Genomic DNA, 16,521 nt, shown 5'->3' on the forward strand with positions numbered 1-16,521 from the left:
AGCCCCCCGGGGCGCGGAGCAAGCTTGCCCCCGGCCGCCGCTGTCCCCCCGCGGCCGCGCGTCCCGACCCCTCCGTGTGACACCCGCCGCTGCCGAAGCACCTGAATAAAGCTTGGAGTTTCAAAGTCCTGGCTCTGGGCCCTTCATTCCCGGGGGCGCAGGGGGACCCCACGCTCCTGGGCGGGGAGGGGGGCCCATCGCCGGACCCTCAGTGCTGCCCACATCCCACCCACCCGCGGCATCGCCCAGCGCCGACGGCCCCCAGGCTGCCCGCAGGGAGGTGAGCTGGGCGCTCAGCGTGGGGGTCAGGGGCTGCTCATCTCCTCCGTGGCCAGCACCCCTGGGGGGGGTCCGGCTGACCGCGGTGGCTGTGGGCTCAGCCCTGTCCTGGGGGGGGGGCACGGCCAAGGGCGAGCGGCTCCTGCGCAGCCACGGGTCCCGCTGCAGCTGGCAAAGGCGTCCCCGCAGCACCGTGGATGCAACGACGGCTGGGGGGGGGGTGGCCCTCTCTGTCACGACACCTCCAAGCCAAGTAATTGCTTTAGTTATTAGGTATTGTAAGCTTTAATTAGCAATAATGCTTTAATTTAGCATTCATAACGCTGCAGAATGCTTTAATTGTTTGCATTGAGTAAAGGACGCAGTGGAATGGTGCAGGGGTGGAGGTGGCACAGAGGCTGCCGGGCCACCCCAGTCCCCTGCGCCGGCAGGATGCGGCCACCACGGCGCGGCCACCACGTGCCACTGCAGCTTTGTGGGCGTGCGGGGGCTGCACAGGTCGGGGGCATCTGATGGGCCACCCCGGCCACCGCTGTGCCGGCTCCTGCCGGGATCCTCTCGCCGGCTCCCACACACACCCACCCCAGCAGACGGTGTTTTACCCCAGATCCTCCCCATTTCAGAGCCTCTCCTGCTGCAAAAATCTGTGCGTTTCCCTCAACGGGGGGGAATTCAGAACGATCCCAGAGCTGAACATTTCTCGTGGAAAAAAATGGGGTTTTAATGACAGTAGTGACACGTGCCCCTCCGTGCTGCTGCTGGGCCAGCGCTGCTTGGTCTGGGTGTTGGGCTGCGAATCGTCGGTGGGAAACGGTGTCTTCGGGGGGTGCAAACTGCTAAACCCAGCAGCGACAGGGACCCGCAGTGCTGGGAGTGGGGCAGCCCCCTCGGGTACCACCGAGCCCTGCTGTGAGCCGCAGGGGGGGTCTGGGAGGGGGAGAAGCACTGAAAGCAGAAGAGGAAAATGTGAGTGAGCCCAGAGGCGGCTGGGCTGGGACCCGGCGGGGAATTTCCTCCTGTGGTGGCTGGGTGGGTGCCCTTGGGGCACCTCCACGCAGCTTCAGCTCTGCTGAGCAGGGTTTTTCCACTCTCTAACCCCAGGCTGCTCCTGGGGGCCACCACGCTGCGCCAGGTGCCCGTGCCAGGGGACTTGGCCATGCCCCGACCCACCCGGGGTCACCTCCCGGGACAGCACTCCGGGCTGCTGGCCCCAAGGTTTTGTGGCTGGAGCCAGAGATGGAAGGAAACGGAGCAGCCGTGGCACGAGCAGGGCCTGACCCCCAGCCACGGTGCTGTCCTGGTTTCACTGGGATTTGGTTTCAGGTTGTGGCCAGCCATGGTGATCAGGGCCATCAGCAGTTAAACCCAGGGCAGCTGCCCCAGGCTGGCCCCAGGTGTGTTCTAGAGCATTAACAATCAAGTTCACTATAAAAGGGAGGGCGTGGGGGGAAAGGGGGGGCTGTTTTTGCTCTCCTCTCTTCTGGCATCTCTCTTCCTCATTTCCAACAATTGCTATTCCAGGACAACCTGCTGCAACCTGTAGCTAAGTATATTTCTGTGTGTTTTGTGTTAGCATTTATATGGGTTTCTTTATTAAATGTGTTTAATTTTAACCCACGAGTCTCCCTCTTTTTCCTAATTTCCTTCCTCAGTTGGGAAACGGATATTGGGTGAGAGAAAAGCTGTTATTGTTTAGCCCTGGGTGTGGGGTAAATGAAGACAAACCCTGTGGCTAAACCGCAGCTGGGATGTAGGTGCCTTTTCCTTCCTATTTGATTTTTCAACTTGAGCATCAGGCGTTGTCTGTCCTCGGAACGTGCCTTCGTGGGGACCGTGTCCGATGCAGGGGAGGGTCAGGTTGGACATGAGGAAGCATTTCTTCTCAGCAAGGGTCATTAGCCATTGGAAGGGGCTGCCCAGGGAGGTGGTGGAGTCACCATCTCTGGAGGGGTTTAAGCAAAGCCTGGACATGGCACTTAGTGCCCTGGTCTAGTTGCCATGGTGGTGTCAGGGCAGTGGTTGGACTCGATGGTCCCAGAGGGCTCTTCCAACCTCATTGACTCTGTGACTCTGTGGGATGGGCTGGCTGGTGGGGAGGAAGAAGACGCTATGCAAAGGGATATGAAAGTGCCCGTGTGCCCCCCTGGCTCCCCTTCGCCTGCCCGCCGAGCCCCGCAGCGGGGTGAATCCCCCGGCGTGTGCAGAGTGCCGAGGCCCTGGGAGACACGGCAAGGCCGGGGAAATTGTGGGCTAAAAACCAATAACCTTGAAAAAATATGAAATGTTTATTCTTAGTCATAGCGGGGGGAGTTTTATCTGTAGTCTGGGTGGTTTGGGTATGGAAGGCGCCTTGGAAGCTGTTAGGGGTGTACTGTGGCTATCACAGATTTTTGTCCTTTGAAAGTTATTGTTATGTTTAATTCTCCAGCTTCTGGAGCCACATGATTACAGGAGATTCTTAGGTTCAATTATTTTTTTCTTCTTTAAATTAAATTGAGCCTCTAGCCTCGTGTTTGTGCGTGCACACACGGACCCCAGCCACACGTGCTAAAGGCTTAAGAAAGGAAAAATAAGCAGGAACCCAGCATGTGTTATTAAAGTCTTGTGGTTTTCAGGGCAGGTTTGTGATTTATCAATACTCAGCTTTGGTATGTGGAAAAGTAAGCTCCTCTCTGATTAATGCCAAAGTTGGGACAGGAGGGAAATAACGCGGCATTATTTCTCCAGCTGAGGAGCCTCTCCGTGCTCCGGCCAGGGTCACCAGGCTGCTGCTGTCCCCGGGGCGAGGGGGAGCAGCGGGGCTGGGTGCTGAGCTCCCAGCAGCTGCCTTGGTTCTCCCCCTCTTCTGATTAGAGAAAATATCTGGGGAGAAAAATCAGCTGCTGCGAGCAGAGGGACCTGCTGCGTGGTGGGTCCCTGGCACCGTGCTGGGGGGCAGGAGGGGGTGCACCGGGCACTGGCACCGTGCCATCCAGCCCCGGCGAGCAGAACATCCCCGCTTGGCTTGTCTTTATAAATCACCTGTTAATAGTGACCAGTTTTTAAAGCTCAAAAGTGAAGGGGGGCGGGGGTGTGTCAAGTAATTTTTCCATTTCAGGCGCTGAATGCCGCAGCCAGAGCGCAGGGTTAGGAGTGGGAAGTGCGTGCCTGGCATTTCCAGGCAGGGGTAACGCCAAGTCCTGCCCGGCAGCGGTGAGACGAACGTGCCTGGTCACCCCGTGGTACCCAGAGCTCTGCGTGTGCCAGGAGCAGAGGACCGGAGCTGAGGGATGCTCTTGTCCAGGACGCCAGGCTGCCGTTTGCTTTCCTGCTGCTTTTGTTCCTGACATTAGGAACAAAAGGGAGAAAGAGGGAGAAAAATGAAGGAAAGCAGCTTTGCAGCTTCCTCAGCTGCTTTCAGCAAGGAAAACTCCTGTCCGGGTGAAATGCCAATGAAGAAACATCACTTCTTCAAAGGCCAGAACTGGAAACAGCCACATGGCGACATAATGGGATTAAAATGTACCCGGGGATTACGGCAGCGCGGGGGCTCGGCGATGCCGCTCCTGCCGGGCGCTCGGTGTGGTTTTTCCCAGCGCTTCATTGTGAAACGCTCAGGACAAATCCGAAATGCTTTGATAGTATGAAAAGCCAGCGGCGTGCCCTGGGAAACGCAGGGTGGCTGCAGCCGAGGTGAGGAGCCTCCTGCTCAGCCCCAGGGGCTGCAGACACCCTTGTGCCGTGCTCTGCCGTGGGACGGGGCTTTGTATTGAACAGCTTCACCCAAACACATCTGAAAAAATAGGATGTCGTCCTTCCCTGTGGGCGAGCGGCCAGGGCAGCCCCCATCACCTCCTCGTCCTGCCACAGCTGGCAATCAAACCCTGTGGATGGCCAGCAAGCGTGGCGTGCCCCGTCCCACGCACCCCGACCCGGGACCAGCGCCGCTGCCCCTGCGCAGACAGTCGCAGCTCGAGGTGGGTGATTGGCGTGTGAGCAGCCAACGCCGCCGGGTAATTCCAGGCTGTAAGAACCAGCGGCGGGGGCTCGCGTTCAATGTCAACACGAAAGGCAAAGAGACTGTTTGCAGTGATGCGAACTCCCGGGCAGCACAAGTGCCAATTAGGAAACATCTGCTCCTCATAGTCCAGGCAGACTACGAGCAACCACATGGCAGCATAATGGGATTAAAATACATCCCTGGATTATGTTAGTGCTGCACAGATCAGCTGCTGGGGATGTTCTTAGGAAATCGGGGAAAAAAATGAAAACCAAATTTCTTTATTCAGGATGGGTGTAATTTATTTTTTTTTTCTATTTCCTAATTTGTATCTTGGGTAATGCACAGGAGCTGGTGCCGTACCTTCCCTCTGCACAGCTCAGTTCCTCTGCAAAGACAGCCTGTGCTGCGCTGGGTTTAAGCGATTTTAGGTGAAATGGCCCCCAGCCCGCCTGCCCCATCCTGCCCATGGGGCTCACCCACTGCTGGCACCCCCAGCCCTGTCCCTCCCGCACCGCAGCCGACCCCAGCAGCGATTTCCAGCCACCACAAACCCAGCGGACAATAGGGACATTCTTCAGAAAACCATACAAACAACCCAGAAACGCGCGTGCTATTTTGGGATGCTCGTATGCTCGAAGGCAAATGTCGTTTATACGTGACATCCATTTAGGGAGCTGAGTAATGAAGTCGTGCATCACAAGGAGGGAAGCGCTCGCTTAGCAACCTTCCCGCGGCGTGACGTCTTCGCTCTGCGGGACAGGATTGCTCCTTCGACAGCCGGGAGGACAAAATGCTGCTCGCAGCTGCCGTGAGAGGCGTTTGTAATCGAAAGACACACCGGCTCCCGTTAACATCAAATTCTTGATTCAGGCTCACGCCCCGAGTCAGACCCCAGGCAGCCGTTGTGCTACGAGGGGCTCGCTCTGACACCAGCGTGTTCACGGCTTCCCCTGCTCTTCCATGGGGGAAAGAAGCTGGGGCATGGGGGGGGCGGACAGAGCCCTTTCGTTTCGGGGCTGAGCAGGAGAGCTGCGATTTGAGTTCTCGTCAGGAGCTGCCGAGCCGTCGGGGTGTCTCTGACACCCTGCGATGGCCGATGGCAAACGCAGCAGCAGCGCTTACGGGAAGCGCAGCTGGAAAAGCCTCCGGCAGCGTGGTCGTGAAAAGCTGCTTCAGAGGAGCAGGTGGAAAACCAGCCCCTGCTCTCTGCTGGTGCCGTGTGCGCTGCCGGGGGTTTGGCTGCGACGTGGCACATGTGGAGATGAGTGGGCACAGGGGTGCCCTGGGTGCAGGCTGGCGTCAGGACGGCAGCAGGAGGGAGAGGACGGCTGTATCCCATGGCGGGGAGCGCCTGTCCTGGCTCATTCCGAGGTTTCCGGATGATAAGCAATTAAGGCAGAGAGATTGAGAGAAGATGAAGTCAGAAGGCAAAGTCCATTATCTGCCAAGAAGAGCTGCAAAGGCAGGGGCTGTGCTGAAGGGAAAGCAGGGCACTCTGACTGCCCCAGCCCCTTCTGCCACTGACCTGGCACCTGAAGGGCCAGCGGACGGTGGCCGCTGCCAGGATGCCGGCAGAGAAAGCACCACGAAGGTGTTATTGGCTGAGCTCGCGATGCACGCGCCTACACAACAGCACTAATTAATAGCTTGCATTTTCCTGCGTGTGGTTTAGAGGCATTTAGTCCTTCCCTGCCCTACCCAAGCAGAAAGCAGCTCGTTGCTTTTAGTGTTTAATTGAAACAAGTCTCTTTTCTGCATCCCATCTGGGTTTGATTCGCTCTCAGTGCGGTGCGTGGCAACGACGGCTCCTCTTGGAGGACAAACTCAACGGTCCTGCAGGAGAGGTGCCTTTCGCCAGGGCCACGGGCCAAACTGAGCTAAAGGTGCTAAATCCATGGGAATGCATTGTATCAAAGATGCTTTTGAGGCCACCAACAGTTTATTCCCTGTGCTTTTGTGACTTTGCTGGGCAGGCTGTCTCGGGATGCCGCAGGGATGCGCCGATGGAGCCCATCCACGGACATTCCTGCCGCCGGCTCCGTGCGGCCTCATCGGAGCCACGATTCCTCAGCTGTGAAATGAAGGTAATTCACTGGTTTGCTTTACAAGGGCACTGAGAGGGTAGGTTAATTGTTTGGCATATGGGGACCACAGATAGGATGGGTTATGATCCTGCGAGTCCTTCCTCGTTGTGCCCAGTGCAGCAGGAGCACAGCTTCACCCGGGGCACCCGCTGCCACACGTCCCTTTGGTGTCTGGATTGAACCTGGCACCTAGAGCCTGAAAACCCGTGTAAGGGGAAGCTGACGCAGTCCTGCATGTTCCCAGGGCCGGGGCAGATCCCTCCCTGCTCTCCTGCCAACCTGAGCAGGTGCCCACGGACGGTGCACCCCGAGCTTCGCCCACAGCTGGACCTGGGCTACCGACACCGAAGTGAGTTATCACTGTCACCTCCTACCAGACTGGGGAAGGCAGTAATTAAGGCTGCTGAGCACACACTTCCTCCTAAATTACCTCATTTATTCAGGGAATCAGATGCCGCAGTCTTTCATGGCTTCTTGCAAGGCTTGGATCTTGCGGGATGCGAGGCTATTAATAGGAACCAATCTTTCCCCTTCTTCTCCTCCAGGCTAAAGGGAGAAGAATTCAAACAAGGGCCCCTTTGATGTGATGAAGTGCAAATAAACTCCGTGCCATTTTGTTCCCAAGCCGGCAGCGCGTTCCTGCCGCTTCACCCCGTGTTTCCAGTGGGGTTTGCCTGCGCGAGGGCTCGGTCTGCAGCACCTGGGGCCGAGGCGGAGGAGCAGCCCGTGGCACCGCAGCACTGTCACGGGACACGGAGAGCACCAGGTTGGTTCTGTTTTGCAGAGAGCTTTGTTTTCTCCCACTGAAATAGTGATGCAGCCAAGTAGAAAAATTAACAGCGTAATGGCTGGCTCAGGCAGAACGGCTTGATTTCCCTCCTGGTTTCCTGAGCAGCCTTGGAGGGAGGACTTCACCCATGTGGGTTTTAAACACAACATCCAGGTAGGGGGAAAGGAGGGCTGGGGCACAGGCAGCGAGGGGCAGGAGGCTGGGGCAGCCTGGCTGTTCCCCACCCGTGTCCTGCTTCCTCCATCTGCAGCTGACGGAGATGAGCCACCTTCCATGCCTCTTCGTGGGTGTGATGGCCGGTGTCATGGTTGGGCACCCCCTCGAGCTGGGCAGACGGCTCCTGGGTGAGACGCTGAGCCCAGCTCTCCGTGCTGTGTCACTTCTGGTGTCGGAGCACTGCACTGGGGATGCGCCGGCTCGGCCATGGGGGACCACGACTTCAGCTCCCACCACCGTGCACCTTCCAGCTGACACCGCTGTCTGCGGTGACACCAGGTGCCCAGGGCCAGCTCGGGGACCAGACGTGTAACACTGGGTCAGGGTGAACGATCAGCCAGGGCAGCAAACGCCCGTTGGTGTGCACATAGGCTTGGAGTACGGAAAGCCAGGGGAGAGAAATAACTAGAAAGCACTTCCCACATAACTAGAATTGTTTCCAAGGAGCATATTTTAAAGGCTGGCTTGGCTGGCTCGGCGCAGGCAGCCGCGCTGGCACCCGGGGGAACTGGCACCCTCCGGCTGCCAACATGCTCCCACGGCGCCTGGGGCGTTCGGCATTGCCCCGGGGTGCTGCCGTCTGAGCGAGCCCCCCGCCCTCCCACCGCCTGCCAGAGTTAATTGTGTCCTTCTGATACCCTCCTGCAACGGGCAGCACAACCACCCCGGGAGATGAGGGCTTTTATTTTCAGCTCTGCTTGATTTACCTGCCGTAAGACGTTGTGACAGGGGCAGAATTAACTGGTGCCATTTCAATATCTGCACAGCTGTTGGTTTTTCTCCTTCTGTCCCTCAAAATTTATAGTTAAATTAGTCAATTATTGATTTTTTTTTTTTTTTTTTTTCCTTTATCAAGTTACATTCAAGCCAGACTGTGGAACAGTGAATGCTCAATGGTTCCCTCTTGATATCTGCTTGTCTAATCAGTCTGTACAGGGAAAATGCTGCTTTAATGCCAGCTGATATTAGCTCTCCTGAAGGGAGACGACTCTTAGGGCTTTAAGGCATTTGCTGTCACAGTCCTCACTGGCTATGCCATTTCCCTCTCGATTTGCCCCAAGCCTGAGGAGCCCTTCCCATCCAGCTGGTGTCCTGCAGGAAACGTCAGTGTTGGTGAACGGGCACCTACTGTTAACTTTCATTTGTCTTTAAAAACTCTGTATTTTTTTCACAACATTCAGTGTTTTCATTTGTGTCTGTTTCCACTCCTTCACTGAAAGGAAGTGAAGGGAAATAAATAGTAGAGACTGTCTTAAAAATCTAGAGTCACTCCAGAGGAGGGAACAGGGTGCTTATTTAAAGCAAGAGTGAGCGCCCTGCTTTTTTTTCTAAAATGTCTCTTTGTGAGGTTGAACTGCTTAAATTTGACCACTCTGTATTCAGCCATTTTTCCAAATATTTAATAATGCAGGAATTCCTGCGTCACATGACAAATTTATTTATGCTTTATAGAAAGTTCATTTTTAAATCACTGTGCAGAGTAAACGATGGCTGAAAACCCAACTCGAGTCTCTTCCCTCTCGCCGGCCCTGAGCTGCTCACGAGCTGACGCTGGGTTTGGGCTCTGGCCCACAGTAAGTCCATGGTAAGCCACCAGCCCCCGGGCCAGGCTGCTCTTTGCCTTTGGGGATTAAACCAGAGCGGTAGGAGGTCCAGTGAGGGCAGATGTGTGGGGTGCCATCAGTACTGCCCCACCAAAGCCAAGGTAGGTCAGTATCTGCCCAGGATCCGGGACCCAGTTTTCATGAGACAATGTGTACTGGAGGATGTCCTGCATGGCTGGCAATTGAATTAGCGAGGGGCCAGAAGAATGCATTCTGATGTTGCTGTCATCTGAATTAGATTCGCTATTTCTCCACAATTTATTTTGATAAAAAATACTGCTAAAGCCATTCCAGTCCATCCCAAAGGCACACAGATTTCCTCCTGGAGGATTAAGCCCAGCCAGGCGCTGCTGCTGCACAGAGCAGAGGACGAGATGTCCTGCCATCCTGGGTGACCTGCTGCCCCTGCGACAGACCACGAGCCTCTTCTAAACGGCCCCCGCGGGACCATTCTGAAGGTTAAAAAATGGCAGGAGACCCTGTGAGCACACCTGGGGCACATCTGCCCGGCTCTCGGGCAGCCGTGGAGGAAACAGCAGCCTTGGAGAATGAACTGGCAGCCTGGCAAGGCACAGGCGGAGGGAGGAGAGAGACAGCAAACAGGACACTCTTACGTGATGCGTCAGCGTAAGAAAACGTGGAGATGAAAATGTCTGAAAAATATTTGTATTATAGGGGTGAGAGAAATGGTGTGATGCGATTGCAACCCGAAGGACCCTCACCTCTCGTGCCTGTGTTTTCTCACGCAAGACTTAAGACACTGCGTGACTTTCAACTCTGGTCTTATCTATGCCCAGAGGACGTTATTATTACTAGTCAGACTATTCCAGTACAAATGTTTGATCATGGATAACATTTTTGATGATTTAATTACCATTTGTCTCCTAATTAAAACTTAGCCTCACCATCACATCAGCTAGTTACAAAAAGGAATGTGATGATGATAAACTAACTTTACCCATCAGAAGTGGCTGAAGTGCCTTTGTTAAGGGTACTGGGAGAAAGCTGGAGGAATTTGTGGAGATGCAGAGGAGCTGTTGTGCTTCTCCAGGGGGGCAGAGCTGCAGTGCTCATTCCCCTCCTGATGCTCAGGGTGCCTAGTGTGACAGCACCGCGAAGGCAGAGGCTGTCTCCTGTAAAATCGCTCCTCCTGGAATAGTCAGTGAATAAAGGCAGCAGCAGAAATGGCCATTAATTACTCTATTTGTTATGAGATTTGCCACAGGTCTGAGGGCAGGAGGACGAATCTGCCTCCATCCCCATGTGCCGTTTGGCACCGTTATCTTGATGGGATGGTGTCGGCATAGGGCGCACTAAGAAATGTCCTTCAGACTCGTTACTCTCTGTAATATCATCTGTCATCTGTGGAGCAGAGCAGTGCAAAAGTAAACATTTAAATCTTATACAGATGGTAGGAGAAACTCCTCGGAAGGAAGGCCCACCAGAGAGGAGGCAGGGTGTCTCGGCTCTGCCACGGATGCACGCAAACCCAGCGCCCCAGCCCAGAGAGACAGCCTTGAGACACGCTTAAACTGATCGAACAGAATCAGTCAGCACTCACAGAAATGTCAGGAGATGCTTAAACGCTGCCAGAGCGTGCGTGAGTGTATCATATTCTGACCTCTGCTAACCCCGGCACTGATTAATTCGGGGTTTCCTTTACCTAAGGGAGCACACACGCAGCACAGCGCGCTGTAAACACACACCAACACCACGTGCAGACGCTGAAACCAACACACAATGCATAAAACAACGCACACAAAAAGCAAATTCCTCACAATACAGACAAACACCAAACCTGGGATGCAAACACACGCTAGGGAAAGCTGCAGACGCACTCAAGGAATTCAACCTCCCTGCAACGATGCCAGTGCTCCCTGTTCTGCTCTCTCCAGGAAAAAAACAGGTTTGCTTCCACTTCAGCATTAAAAAAACACCCATTCAAGTGACCTTCAAAACCTCTGAACATGAAACTGCAAAGCGTATGAGTTTTATGTGCTGCTAGAGGTACCAGTGAACAGACAGAGCTCCCCGGCCCCGTGCTGGTGCAGGGAGGGAGGTTCGAGCTCTGCCAGCCACCCGTGTGCCCCCCAACCCAGCCAGTGCACGGGGACGGCTACGGGGCCGTGCCACCTCCTCTGACTGCGCCCCAAATGCACTCTGTGAGGAAATGGTGAAGAGGACACCTTTTCTGGTAACCCACCGCTGCTGCTGCCGCACCAGCTAGCACCGATGGAAACAGCAGAAAGAAGAGAACAAGTTTCTTAACTGGGGTTTCTGTATTAGCCATCAGCAAACATGACTTCCTAGAAATTGTCACCAAGAATGCCTTTGAAGGGTACATTACAACAACATCCAGATAATAATGGTGAAAATGTGGCACAGGAATAAAAAAGGGGAGCATTATGAATCCTAAGTGGCATTTTCATGGCCATTATTGCTGTGAAGTCATTTAAATATTTTAGAAAACAAAAGGCCCTTCTCCGGCGAGGCTGGGCGGGCAGTAATGGGTTTCTGTTTGCTCTCTCCTCCCCTCGGTGCGGTCGCATCGTGATGCTGGTGTTTAGCAACACTATCAGGTCAGCGCTGACAACCTCCCTGCGGTGCCGTTGCTCCTTCAGCACGTTCACAGCTCAGGAAATGAAAACCAGTTCTGTCCATGGAAATGGCTGAGTGGTGAGGGACAGAGGGGCTGCGGGAGCCACAGCTCAGCTGGCACCTTGGGAGAGACAGAAAACGCACGTGTCTGCTCACATAACCAGGCTAAGGACGCGGCAAGGCTGACAAATGTTTACTCCTGGTTAAACAAATTAGAATATTCCTTCTAACAGTGGAGCCAAACAGCTTTGGAGCCGTCATTAGACAACGCCAGCCTTTCTCACCAAAACTCAGACATTGTAAAACTCTCAAATGATTCCCCAGGTGAGGTGCAGACCATGTTTTTTGCCTTAGTTGGTAGATTAGTGCGCTACAGCACAGGGCATCATGTATACTTATGTATTTACAACTAATTGGACAATAATTCTGCAAGCGTTGATGAGGGAGCACAGCTGTATGTGCCTGGCCGGCTTCACAGACAGCAACGGGACCCCTCCGGTGCAGAGGGTTGAGCAAGACCGCTCTGCTGGGCTGGGGGAGAGGTACCAGGGGAGCACCCGCAGTCACCGTGCCCAGGTGTGATGTCGCTCCATCATGACCCCACACAAGGACAGCCCATGCAGAGGCACCAAAATATGCTTCGGAGCAGGAGCTCCAGGTCTGGACTGAGCCTGGAGTCACGGGAGCCATGTCATGGCCCATGAGCCAGATCCAAACACCCCTTCCCATCACGTAGCTCGGCTCAGTGAGAATTTCAGACAGGGCTGGTGGGAAACTTCACGCTGAGCTTCCAAAAGGGACGTGCCCCAGGTCCTCTGCTCCCGTCCACCTTCGCTTGAACACCCCAAGCCTCAGCACTGCTCTGTGGCAACCAGGAACTTCACCAGCAGAGGAGGAACCTCCCCCAACAGATCTGTTCAGGTGAAAAGTGTTGGTTTAAATTAACATTTTCAACAAAAAGGGGGTTCTCAGATGGTTCATAATGAGCCGCACGTGAAATCCTCCCAGCTGTATACTCTACCTAGCTTTAATCAGATCATTAGCTTTCATAAAGATGTAGGAAGGAGGAGTGGCAGCACTTGAAAAGAGCTCAAAACAAGCTGAGTTTTAAACTGCAGACTTGTCATTGACTTAGCCTTTCATTGAGCCAATTATTTATGACATATTTGACGAAATTCAGAAAAGAAAGAAGCTGAAATATGCATACCTGCTTGGCTGCAGGAGAGCTACTACTACATTTTGAGCAAGGAATACGAGCGAGGAGCCTGTCGGTGCCCGAGGACGCGTGGCAGTGCCCGTCGGCAGGCTGGCACAGCTGGTCCCTCGGTGTCAGCCTTGTTTTGCACCGTTATTTACCAGCAAAAGAATTTCAACGAGCAGTTACGGGGTTTCATACAGATGCATTTACTGGTATCCCATTTTTCTTACGCACATCACGTTGCAATAAACTATGAGGAAATTAATTTTAAAGATACGCGTCCGGCTGGGCGCCGAGGCTCCTGGCCAGGCAGGCCCACGCGTGCTGTGCGGGGCCAGCTTTGGCGTCCCCCCGGTCCCCGGGGACCACCCGCGTCCCCCAAACCGTGCCCGACAGACACACACCCCGAGGACCCTGCGCTCGCCCCTCGGTTGCTGAAGATACACAAACGCCCGGTGCCGGGGGGCTTTGCTCCCCGCCTCCCCCGCCCCGGCAGCAGCAGCGGGAGCCGACCCCCGCTCCCCGCATCCCGAGGGCCACGCGGCCGGGACGCGGCAGCCCCTCGGGGCCGGGCGGACCCCGGCGGCGGCCGCCCCCCCCTCCCCGGGATCCCGGCGGCTCCCCCCCCAACTCCGCCGGCCGCCGCGGAATCCAGGTCCGGATTTTTGCAGGCGCCGCCGCCCCTCACGCCGGGCAGCCCCCGCGGCCGCGCCGCCCGCCCATGGCCGCCGAGCCCCGCGGCCGCGCTCCGACCTGCCCGCCCGCCGCGGGGGCCGCGTAGGCTGCGAGCCGCGGGGGCCGCGCCGGGCCGCCCTGCCGCCGCCATGGGCCCGGCGGAGGCGGCCGAGCGCTGAGGGGCTGCGCGGGCGGGGGGCGCTGCGGCCCGGCCCGGCCCGGCCCGGCGCGGCGGGGGCGGCGCACGGCCCCGGGGGGGGGTTTCCCGCCCGCCCGCCGCGGCGGCCGCGGGCTGAGGGCGCGCAGGGCCGGCGGCGAGCCCCGGGCGCGGAGGGCGGGGAGGCGGCCGCTGCCCCCCCCCCGCCGCGCTCACACACGCACACGCGCAGCCGGGAGGCGCTCGGCGGCACCGGCGGAGGGGGAGCTGCCGCCGCCGCCGCCCGCCTCGCCCGCCGCCAACCCCCCGCCTCGGGGGCGGCTGCCCCCGGCGGAGCCTCCATCTGCAGCCCGGCGGCGGGAGCGGGAACATGGCGGACCTGGAGGCGGTGCTGGCCGATGTCAGCTACCTGATGGCGATGGAGAAGAGCAAGAGCACGCCGGCGGCCAGGGCCAGCAAGAAGATCACCCTGCCCGAGCCCAGGTACTGCCCGCCGCGGCCCGCGGGGCCCGGTAGCCCCTGCCCGGCCCCGGTAGCCCCCGGCCCGGCGGCCTCCCCGCTCCCCCCCGCGCCGGCACCGCGGTGCAGAACATAACGGTCTGGCGGCGGCGGGCCCTCCGCCGTGCCCGGCACCCCGCGGCCTCCGGCGGGGCGGGCGGAGCGGGGTCGGGTGGGATGCGTGTGTTTGGAACAACTTCTGCGGGCGTTCGTAGCGGTGGGTGAGGATGTGGAGCAGCCCGGTTCTCCCGGGGGGAAAAAAAAAAACCACGGTTCGGGTGTTTATTTGATCCTAAACTTGATGCTTCGTCCAGCGGGTGAGAAATTCTTTAAGTGGTGAGCGAAACGGTGAGACCAAACGGAATCATTCTCGCCGTTCTGCTCTGCAGAGCTATTTTTTGGTGATGCTTCGTGAGGTCTGACAACAGCAGGGAGGGAGGACGGAGTGGGGAGAGAGGTTTGCTCTTAGCAGGCAGCTCACGGAGCAGAGGGGCTGTACAGCGAGGAGCGGGTGCAGGGCTCGGCTCCATCGTGGGCTGCCACGGGGCTCGCCGGTGCCTTGGCGTGACTGAGGTGGTTTTCTTGGGGTTTGGTGGTAAAAGCAGCTTTTTTTCTCTGAACGTCAGTCCCTGGTTATGGATGCGTTGTAAAATCACCTGAGCATCGCTTCCTTATTTATTGCTGAAATTAAAAGTCAGCTTTCCCTCTGTGTTTCATCTCTCTGCGTGTATATGTATATATAAAATGAAGATTTAGCCAGCAAACAAAATACCGCAACAAAAAAAATCTAACCCAGAATTTACTGCAGAACGTGTAGGCAGTTTGCAAGCCTGCCGGTGGCCTAGCCCAGCTGTCTGCCGTGAGCGAGCTCGCCGAAGCCCTCTGCTCGTTTCTTCACTCGTTTTTCTGCCTTCATGGGTAGCGCAGTGAGGCTGCAGAGCAGGGGGAGGCGAGGGGGTGCCCAGCTCACGTTAATCCCCCTTGCAGAGGCAGTGAAGCCTCAGATGAAGAAGTTTGGCAGTCGTTTTTAAGGTCCAGTTGAGGGTGGCTCGCTGGACAGATGAAGGTGCCTGTTTTTCTCCTGGTATGTGTAAACGCTTATAAAAATGATATCCATAAAATTTAGCCTACGCTGTTAACCTGCGGTGCAGGATGCTTTACTGGGAGGGCTGGGAGCTTTACATTAGTGCTTTGGTGATGGCTGTTACTACTGTTAGCATCAGTGGTGTGCAGTGGTGCTCCCTGTTTGCAACAGGGTTAGGGACCCCTCTGGGGAGGTGAAAGGTGGGGACGCGGTGGGTGTGCAGGGCAGAGCCCTCCCAACGCCCTGAGAAGCGACAGCACCGTTGGCACTCGTGGGGCGGCTCGAAAGCCGCTGCCTGCCCCGACATCCTCTTGTGCAAAGCGTGGTGCAGCCTCGTAGCACAGCGTGAGGCCTGAGGAGCCTGCGCTGTCCTGCTCTCCTGCTCCAGGATTTGCGTTTTGTCGATGTTTGGTGGTTTCCCTGGGCTCGGAGAGGTGGTTCACCCGTGCTCGGCTCCGCAGGGTGGGAAACGGCAGCCAGGTGCAAGAGGAAGTTTCACAGAGTAGGAGGAAAGGTGAAGGGTTGGGTGGCTGACCTGCCTCGCTCCTGGAGCTGCATGTGGAAGAACCTGTTTGCAGATTACGTGAAATATTAAAGGAAAAAGCTTGTTTGCCATCCCCCCCGGACTGTCACGCTCTGCAGAAGGTGAGAAGCCTTAAGCGAGGGAGAGGTTTGCAGCTGTCAGCGGTGCCAGGGTGCCGTGGGATGGGGACGTGTAAGACAGCTCAGCAGATGAATGAGAGGAAGCGTGGACATAAATGAGAACAGAGACTTACCTAAGCCTGGGACCACAAACGGCTCTAGGTTGCTTGAAATGACTGAACTTCTCTGCTTCTAACTGCAACCAGGGATTTCCTCACACAGTAGGAAATTGTGACCGTTATTCTGGTGTCAGATGTCTTCATGCTGGTTTCTGGTTGGGTTCTTTTGATCCCTCTCATTAAAAGAGACACGGTGTGTTGGGTGTGTGTAAATATTCTGTATCACTGGCAGAGTGATTCATTTAAAATTACATAAATCGGCTGGTTAAGTGCAGGTTGATATAGTAACAGCAAAAAAAATACAACACGCAAAGTCCTCTCTTACATGAGTTTGAAATGGAACAATTTTTCCAAATAATTTTTATTTCTCTGTGTGAGAGCAACGTGAGCACAGCTTTGTAACGCTGGGCTGCGAGCAGCCGTCGTCGCGCTCGGCTCCTGGCTGTCGCTGGGACGGATAGCAGGAAGGTCACTGGAATATCACATCCACGCTTCAAAATAAACGCCTCGGCCTCCTTGCAGCGCCCTTCTCGCAGGAGCGCGTTCGGTGTGGGTTTATCTCCGGCGGGCAACCACTGCTCGGCGACGGCGTCCT

The 16,521-nt window shown here is 56.2% G+C and overlaps 1 protein-coding gene and 1 long non-coding RNA gene across 3 annotated transcripts in view; one reads left to right on the forward strand and one right to left on the reverse strand.

The window, feature by feature from the left end:
- Positions 1-11,215: 11,215 nt before the first annotated feature.
- Positions 11,216-13,293, reverse strand: LOC137670181 (uncharacterized). The gene is made up of 2 exons (XR_011049214.1): positions 12,761-13,293; positions 11,216-12,466 (listed from the first exon to the last, which is right to left on the reverse strand). It is a non-coding gene; the product is annotated as an uncharacterized lncRNA (long non-coding RNA).
- A 548-nt stretch (positions 13,294-13,841) lies between these two features.
- GRK3 (G protein-coupled receptor kinase 3) overlaps positions 13,842-16,521 on the forward strand; it is a 64,895-nt gene continuing 62,215 nt past the window's right edge. For both annotated transcript variants that reach the window (XR_011049193.1, XM_068412329.1), the window contains exon 1: positions 13,842-14,066. Coding sequence is in view for 1 of the 2 variants with exons in the window: in XM_068412329.1 (XP_068268430.1) it covers positions 13,954-14,066 (113 nt within the window). In the remaining variant the exon portion in view is untranslated. The remainder of the gene's footprint in view (positions 14,067-16,521) is intronic.

Source organism: Nyctibius grandis, chromosome 14, assembly GCF_013368605.1.
Source record: "Nyctibius grandis isolate bNycGra1 chromosome 14, bNycGra1.pri, whole genome shotgun sequence".
NCBI lineage: Eukaryota > Metazoa > Chordata > Aves > Nyctibiiformes > Nyctibiidae > Nyctibius > Nyctibius grandis.